General features: G+C 37.5%; 1 protein-coding gene across 1 annotated transcript; it reads left to right on the top strand.

Moving 5' to 3' along the window:
- Positions 1-7,375: 7,375 nt before the first annotated feature.
- LOC106607608 (zinc finger protein 180-like) lies at positions 7,376-8,419 on the top strand (the record flags this gene model as incomplete). Its single annotated transcript, XM_045714134.1, has 3 exons — positions 7,376-7,379; positions 7,503-7,658; positions 7,827-8,419. Coding segments are annotated over exons 1-3 (753 nt in total), but the record flags the coding sequence as incomplete, so codon positions are not given.
- Between the last annotated feature and the right edge of the window lie 1,404 nt (positions 8,420-9,823).

Consider the following 9,823-nt stretch of genomic DNA (forward strand, 5'->3'; position numbering starts at 1 on the left):
ACCCTTCCTCCATACAGAATCTCTCCATGTCCTTGATTTATTTAGTCTGCGCTTATGGACTGCCCTGTTCAATTCAAACCACAGGTTTTCAATGGAGTTCAAGTCCGAAGACTGAGATAGCCATTGAAAATGTTGATTTTTGTGCCCAATTAACCATTTGTTTGTGGATGTTGATGTGTCTTGCTGGAAGATCCACTTATGGCCAAGTTTCAGCCTCCTAGCAGAGAGTTAACCAGGTTTTGGGCTAAAATATCTTGGTTGTGGGTAAAGTTTATTTATTTATTTCATACAGTAATTTTTGCTCATCTTTATCTAGGGTATCAATAACTAGGTGCTTATTTTGATATCTAGTTATTTTACTGAATCAGAAATACAGATGTGGAGTAGATGTAGAGTTTGTTTTAAATTCTCATAAAAAATCTGAACTAATCAAACAACACTTGTTGCTCTTTGGACGTATTGATATTATATTCATATTTAATGGAGAGAAAAAAGCGTTTCCCTAAACTGCTTTATAATATTATAATTCAATGAAGAAGAAAAACAGTTTTCCCTCCTCAACTGCGTTTCCTCCCTCCAGACAGCAGATGGCGATATGTGTCTTTCAGGCGATGTTTCTAGTGTGACGTATAATCTAGTGGACGGAACGCTTCTTCAACAACTGCAGCCACCTCGGTAGCCGACAAAGTCGGAACATTCGAGTTCTTTATACGATTTCGTGGTTTATTTACCACTTTGCTTTAAACATACTTATGTGTAAACAACTAGCTACCCCATTTAATTTAATATTTACGTTGTAAGTCAACTAGCTGGCTGGTTAAGTTAGCACTAGTGTAGTCGCTAATGCTAACTATCTAACATCCCCGACCATGAGTTCACTGAGCTACTCTGCTCCTGTTAAAGAGGAGGTTTGCTGGACGGAGAAAGAAACTCTTGTGAACGAGGAGGAGGTTGTTACAATAGAAAAACAAGTAGAGGGTGAGGCTGTTACAGGGAAAGAAGAAGAGAAAGACGTTTCAGAGAAAGAAGAGGAAGACGCTTTCAGAGTGAAAGAGGAGGAGGATGTTACAGTGAAAGAAGAGGAGGAAGATGCAGTCTTTGGAGTGGAGGATGAAGTGAAAGAAGATGAAGACGTTGTTGGAATGAAGGATGAAGAGGGGGAGATTACTGTCACATTAGAGGAGGACGAAGAAGAGAAGACTGGAGAACTGATTAACACCCGTAAATACAGTGAGTACTATCTAATAAAACAGGGACATTGATCTGATTAACACCAGTAAATACAGTGAGTACTATCTAATAAAACAGGGACATTGATCTGATTAACACCCGTGAATACAGTGAGTACTATCTAATAAAACAGGGACATTGATCTGATTAACACCAGTAAATACAGTGAGTACTATCTTATAAAACAGGGACATTGATCTGATTAACACCAGTAAATACAGTGAGTACTCTCTAATAAAACAGGGACATTGATCTGATTAACACCAGTAAATACAGTGAGTACTATCTTATAAAATAGGGACACAAACTCTGCAGTTGTTAAACTAATGTGTGATTTTTAAAAGGGCATTCTACACTCATGTGTTTTTGTACTGTCGGAATTGTTCATGACGTCCTCCAGGGATTTTTAAACTTTTCCTGTTGAAAAGTGATATATAAATACAGTAAAGTATAAACACACTAAAAGGAAACAAATAAATGTTTTGAGCAAAATAGTGTTTTTTTAACAACTGCAAACTAGAAGGAGTGAGTGATGTCATAGTAAGGCCTTCAAGGAGTTGGCTTGATGGGAAGTCGTGATGTCATCCAATAGGAGGCTGATCTTCATGTGAATATTCATTATTCTTTTTAAAATCCTTCCTGTTCTGTCAAGTTGGTTTTTGATCATTGCTAGAAAGCCATTTTCAAGTCTTGCTATAGATTTTTAAAGACGATTTAAGTCCGAACTGTAACTAGGCCACTCAGGAACATTCAATGTCATCTTGGTAAGCTCCTCCAGTGTAGATTTGGCCTTGTGGTTCAGGTTATTGTCCTGTTAGGACAGTTTTTTTGTATTCAGATCTCTGAAATGCTCTCTAACTACGTAACATTTAGTGTCTCCTTATGTTACGCTGGGAAAACAGTTTTCATGGGCACAGAAATCCTAAATCATTTCAGAGTTTGCTAAATCCAATGGTTCTAACCTAGAGTCACCTTAACTTTATTGACAACACCCAAATGGATACTGTCATTAACGCGGTTCTTCAATAATGACAGATAATACTTAATACTGTAGCTGTTTAGTTACAGTCACATGTTCAACTATCATCAGCTGATCCAGGAAATCATTTTCTGAATGACAGTCACATGACAAACATCACGACATGCAACAACAACCAAAGTGCTTCTTCATTCATTACTCTGGTAAAGACAGTTATGCCGTGCTCCACGTTGGATCCAACATCCCTAATAAATGTAATGTTTATAATGTGTTATTGTCTGCTTGATTTACTGTAGGGTCTCGTTAGTCTGTTTGGAGACAGAGATACTTAGCTCATAATGTGTAGAGAACTGTTCCTTGATGGATAGGCTATTGTACAACACACAGAGCTATTTTCCTTTATTCAGGACATTTAGAATGACAACTCATTACAGAGTAGCCTAGTGGGATTATTCACAAAATTATCTGGTGATCAGGTTATGAAATGTCATCACAGACATTTTAGTTTCCATGTTTCACCTGAAATATTAAATGATTTATAGTCCTAGGTCTATGTTGTTGTTTGGTGAAGTTATGGGTCCTACAGTAGGTCTATGTTGTTGTTAGGTGATGTTATGGGTCCTACAGTAGGTCTATGTTGTTGTTAGGTGATGTTATGGGTCCTACAGTAGGTCTATGTTATTGTTAGGTGATGTTATGGGTCCTACAGTAGGTCTATGTTGTTGTTAGGTGATGTTATGGGCAAATTTGGCAAATACTTAGTGTAAAACCCTCTGTCAGGCTGATGGCAAAGCTAGCTAAAGAGCATTTTACTGGTTGAAGTGTTTATTAAGTATAAATTAGTTGATTTGCGACAATAACACAAACATATTAAGCAGGAGATTCAAACGAGCCTGACAATTATAATCCAAAAGTAATGTGAAATGCACTCATAAGCAACCTGTAAATGGAGGCTATTTTTGCTGTCAGCCTATGAGAACTCCCCTGAGTGTTCCCCTACGGTGGTGAAGTAGTGAATAGACACAGAGCTTAATGTGAGTTTCCTTCAGTAGCACTCCTGATCTTGCGCTGTAATATTCAGAATGCTTTGTGAAAAACTAATATCGTCGCTCACCATTTTTTTCCCAGGCAGATATACTACATCCATAACTAGTGGTTTCCTCATTACCAGATATACTACATCCATAACTAGTGGTTTCCTCATTACCAGATATAGTACATCCATAACTAGTGGTTTCCTCATTACCAGATATACCACATCCATAACTAGTGGTTTCCTCATTACCAGATATACTACATCCATAACTAGTGGTTTCCTCAATACCAGATATACTACATCCATAACTAGTGGTTTCCTCATTACCAGATATACTACATCCACAACTAGTGGTTTCCTCATTACCAGATATACTACATCCATAACTAGTGGTTTCCTGATTACCAGATATAGTACATCCATAACTAGTGGTTTCCTCATTACCAGATATACTACATCCATAACTAGTTGTTTCCTCATTACCTGATATACTACATCCATAACTAGTGGTTTCCTCATTACCAGATATACTACATCCATAACTAGTGGTTTCCTCATTAGGAGATATACTACATCCATAACTAGTGGTTTCCTCATTACCAGATATACCACATCCATAACTAGTGGTTTCCTCATTACCAGATTTACTACATCCATAACTAGTGGTTTCCTCATTACCAGATATACTACATCCATAACTAGTTGTTTCCTCATTACCAGATAAACTACATCCATAACTAGTGGTTTCCTCATTACCAGATAAACTACATCCATAACTAGTGGTTTCGTCATTACCAGATATACTACATCCATAACTAGTGGTTTCCTCATTACCAGATATACTACATCCATAACTAACTAGTGGTTTCCTCATTACCAGATATACTACATCCATAACTAACTAGTGGTTTCCTCATTACCAGATATACTACATCCATAACCAGTGGTTTCCTCATTACCAGATATACTACATCCATAACTAGTGGTTTCCTCATTACCAGATATACTACATCCATAACTAGTGGTTTCCTCATTACCATATATTCTACATCCATAACTAGTGGTTTCCTCATTACCATATATTCTACATCCATAACTAGTGGTTTCCTCATTACCAGATAAACTACATCCATAACTAGTGGTTTCCTCATTACCAGATAAACTACATCCATAACTAGTGGTTTCCTCATTACCAGATATACTACATCCATAACTAGTGGTTTCCTCATTACCAGATATACTACATCCATAACTAGTGGTTTCCTCATTACCAGATATACTACATCCATAACTAACTAGTGGTTTCCTCATTACCAGATATACTACATCCATAACTAACTAGTGGTTTCCTCATTACCAGATATGAATCCTACAGACGAAGAACCATATATGTGACAATTTTTCCATTTTAAGATAATCAGTTATTTTTATATTATTCATTGTGTGTACCACATTGGGTGTTTTATGGTTGACAAATAATTCACCATACTCATATCTTCCAACAACAATTGATATTTTTTTGTTATTTCAAAAAATACTTTTTTTATTGCCGTTTTAATTTTTAGAATGTGGAAGAACAGTATATCTCCAGTGATGATTTCAGTTTGTGGAAGAACAGTATATGTGACATTTTGCATGACACTTGTAAGATGTCCTTTTTAATACCTGATATGATGTTTTAAGTACTTTCAAGTACAGATGCCCTTCATGTAAATAACTTAAATGCAATATGTAGTTAATTCATTTGTATGGAGGTTCATTTAAAGGTGGTCTATCAACTTTAGCACCGATGACTTTTCTTAAAAGTTGAGTCATGAAATCTTAGTCTCATTTAAAATGAAGCCCTCAATGTGAACATACCATAGAATAACTACAAAAATAGAATACAATTAAATTAATTCAATCAAAAGAAGTACAACTTGTACATATCAAATATGGATCAATGTGATGTGCCAATATGCATGTCCATTATGCAGGTCCCTAAGGTCAATATTACAAAACGTTCAGAAAACCATTATCTTTGCGTTTAACACTATGATCTGCAATTAAGTTTTGAATTGCGTTAAACCCATGCTAAAGGCAAGAAACGTCCTTCTGTACTGAGGTGACAGCAGTAAATAAGTATTAACTGCTTAGAGTTGATGCTAAATGTGGTGACAGAGATGTATATTGTAATGAATAAAAAAAGGGAATCATTAGGATATTTTATTGTTAGAACAACATGTTGCATGTTGATGGGATGTTAGTAAACTATTCTCTGTGCAATACATGTGACTTTTAACCACCTCACTGAAGTGATCTGTAGTCCAGCTGGTCGCTTGAGAACAGAATCTGGGATGTGACTGAAGTCTTCACATTGCATCCTCATCACCTTGAATGGTTTTGCTGGTTGTGCTTGTTGTTTCTCGTATGGGACAGTGTAGAAACTGTTGAACAGATGCAGCTTGCGCTCATCAATCAACTTTCCACAATCCTTTCTGCACGTCGTGGAACACGCTCTTCCCTGCAGGATACAGTGTAACGTTACATATAACTAGCTAGCTACTGTAGCCATGTCGAATCATCCGGTGGATGGACAAAAAGTAGCTAGCTATGTTTCTTCTATAATCTAGCAATAACATTTGTAACGATAATGTATAAGTTAGTAGCCAACGAACTTTAGCTAATATGTTTTCTCTATAGTTACAAATTAGACAACCCAGAACATACATGTTAGTTACTGTACTCTATAGCTAGCTAGCTTGATTGTTTGATATACGGTTCTTCCACATACCTCTTTTGGACAGCTTTTCCTAGTTTTTTCTTGACCCTTACGATTTGTATAGGGTTTTCCCGCATCCCGTAAGATCTTCCTTTGCCTGTCTTTCCATTCTTTTAGTTTTGTTTTACGTTTCTTTCCCACATTTCGGTGATTTTCATCAGCAACAGAAAACTTGTGCGCTTGTCCGTCCATTCTGAGTGGTGCACATAAACGGTTATTCCACGAGAGCCTATCTTTAAATTTAAACATATTGTTAATTAGCGCGTGGAAAGCTTGTGAAACCGGTTCACTATAGAAAAAGGGTGTCCAATAATGATTTTTCATGTATATCTCGTTTTTTTGAAAAATGTCACATATACGGTTCTTCGTCTGTAGGATTCATATACTACATCCATAACCAGTGGTTTCCTCATTACCAGATATACTACATCCAAAACTAGTGGTTTCCTCATTACCAGATATACTACATCCATAACTAGTGGTTTCCTCATTAGCAGATATACTACATCCATAACTAGTGGTTTCCTCATTACCAGATATACTACATCCATAACTAGTGGTTTCCTCATTACCAGATAAACTACATCCATAACTAGTGGTTTCCTCATTACCAGATAAACTACATCCATAACTAGTGGTTTCCTCATTACCAGATATACTACATCCATAACTAGTGGTTTCCTCATTACCAGATATACTACATCCATAACTAGTGGTTTCCTCATTACCAGATAAACTACATCCATAACTAGTGGTTTCCTCATTACCAGATATACTACATCCATAACTAGTGGTTTCCTCATTACCAGATATACTACATCCATAACTAACTAGTGGTTTCCTCATTACCAGATATACTACATCCATAACTAACTAGTGGTTTCCTCATTACCAGATATACTACATCCATAACCAGTGGTTTCCTCATTACCAGATATACTACATCCATAACTAGTGGTTTCCTCATTACCAGATATACTACATCCATAACTAGTGGTTTCCTCATTAGCAGGGAGGAGTTTCTGCAACCAATTCAGTAGGCAAGTCAGTTAAGAACAAATTCTTCTTTTCAATGATGGCCTAGGAACAGTGTTCAGGGGCAGAACGACAGATTTTTACCTTGTCGGCTCAGGGATTCGATCTTGCAAACTTTCGGTTACTAGTCCAACGCTCTAACCACTAGGCTAACTGCCGCCCCTGGATCAGCCTCATTAGCAGGGAGGAGTTTCTGCAATGAAATTGTGTGCGCATCGCCCTCGCGCCGCAATTTTAGCAAATACAGAAAGGGGCCTATATTGGAGACCAATAGTTGTCTGGCACACTGCTTAGAGTTTCAACAACTTTAATAACTTATTTCTAGTTACCACTAATGGGTATCTCTGGGCATCACCTTTTTCCTCAAATAAACAGTGGATTTCTGCTGTTGTGGGCATTTAACCATCTGTCTGACTTTGTGATTCACACAGGAGAGAGACGGGACTATCGTGGATCCTCTGGGGATCCTCAACAACATCATGATGCTGATGAGGCAGAGAAAAGTCTCTCCAGATCAGAACTCCTCAAGAAACACCAGCATAGAGCCACAGGGAAGAAATCTCACTGCTGCTCTGACTGTGGAAAAAGATTCAGCTCTTCAGTAGACCTTCAAATACATAAACTAATTCACACAGGAGAGAAATCTTTTGGCTGTGATCACTGTGGGAAGAGTTTTACTCAGCTAAGCAGCCTGATGGTACACCAGCAGGGACATACAGGAGAGAAACCGTATAGCTGTAATCAATGTGGGAAGAGTTTTATTCGGCTACAAACCCTGAAATCACATCAGAGAATACACACAGGAGAGAAACCATATAGCTGTAATCAATGTGGGAAGAGTTTTACTCAGCTAATCACCCTGATAGTACACCAGCGGACACACACAGGAGAGAAAGCTTTTAACTGTGATCAATGTGGCAAGAGTTTTGCTACATCTAGCCAGCTGACTTTACACCAGAGAACACACACAGGAGAGAAACCTTATAACTGTAGTCAATGTGGGAAGAGTTTTACTACATCTAGCCAGCTGACTTTACACCAGAGAACACACACAGGAGAGAAATCTCATAGCTGTCATCAATGTGGGAAGAGTTTTGGTACATCAGGATGTCTGACAACACACCAGAGAACACACACAGGAGAGAAACCTTATAACTGTAGTCAATGTGGGAAGAGTTTTACTACATCTAGCCAGCTGACTTTACACCAGAGAACACACACAGGAGAGAAACCTTACAGCTGTGATCAATGTGGGAAGAGTTTTGCTTCATCTAGCAGTCTGACAGTACACCAGAGAACACACACAGGAGAGAAACCTTATAGCTGTAATCAATGTGGGAAGAGTTTTGCTTCATCTAGTGGTCTGACAGTACACCAGAGAACACACACAGGAGTGAGACCTTATAGCTGTGATCAATGTGGGAAGAGTTTTATTCAATCTGGCAATCTGACAGTACACCAGAGAACACACACAGGAGAGAAACCTCTTAGCTGTGACCAGAGATAATCTGATAAAAGATCTCTGATCAAATATTAGACAATACATACATGAAGGAGTTGTTTCATGATATCAATGAAATGTCACAATATAGAATGTTTTAACATTGTAGTAGGAGTAATTTAATGATTTTAATGATAATATTGCAGGTGTTTCCTCTTGAAAACAGACATGTCCATGGTAAGGATTGTCTCAATGGTGTGCAGTCAAAGTTTTGCGTTTAGCCAGTGAGTTGCCATGGAACACAAACTATTTTGACTGCATGTTTTTCCATATTGGAGATGAGTTTTGTTTGGGCTCGTTCCAAGAGGATGAGAGTTCTAGAAGCTAGTGAGTTTTAGGAAGATGAGAGATCTAGAAGCTAGTGAGTTTTAGGAAGACGAGAGTTCTAGAAGCTAGTGAGTTTTAGGAAGATGAGAGTTCTAGAAGCTAGTGAGTTTTAGGAAGATAGAGTTCTAGAAGCTAGTGGGGAAAAAAATAAGTTTTCTTCTTGTTTTTAATTGTTGACAGCCAGTAGACACCATGTTTATATTGGTGAAGGTGAAGCATTGTAGTTGATTATAATGTGAAATGGAAGTTGTTTTCTGTTGGTGGTAAGTATTCTCTTAAGGGGGAAGGTGTTACATTCTTTGGTTTTTCCATTTATGTTTTGAGGTTTGGATTTTAGCACATCTAGCTCGTTAGCACGTAGGACGCACTGATTGGTGTCACCTCGTTAATCAGTATGTGTTACACCTGTGCTGGCTTGTCCATCTCGTTAGTGGGAAGGTGTTTCACCTGAGCTGGTCCGGTTTTTAGTTGTGGTTGTTGTCAGTGACTCTTTGTTAGTTCCCTCTTCTATGTAAGGGGCATTTCTGGTTTTCTTGATGGGGAACGTAGCAACAAACAAGCTTATATTATGGGTTGGATATTGCATCCTATTGTTAATATTTTAATCAATGGCATTTCCTTAGGGTGTTCACTAGTCTTTCAGTTGTTAGTCTTCTGTTTGTTGTGATTTTCCTTAGTAGTCTTTTAGTTATTGTGTTTTTTATCCTTTTGTGTTTGAGTACTAAATATTTGTTTATTTTCATTTTTTTTCTGTGATGCCATTGTGTTGCATCCATGTCTGAAATGTGCTATATAAATAAAGCTTGATTTGATTTGAACATATTGTAAAACAAATAAACCCAATGACTGACCAATCAACAAATATGTGCAAAAGCAACGGGTATCTTGGTATGAAAAAGAGTATAAATTCAGTATTTCTCCCACTATGTCAAAATAGTGCGTGTTATGTACGTT

Source organism: Salmo salar, unplaced genomic scaffold, assembly GCF_905237065.1.
Source record: "Salmo salar unplaced genomic scaffold, Ssal_v3.1, whole genome shotgun sequence".
Taxonomy (NCBI): domain Eukaryota; kingdom Metazoa; phylum Chordata; class Actinopteri; order Salmoniformes; family Salmonidae; genus Salmo; species Salmo salar.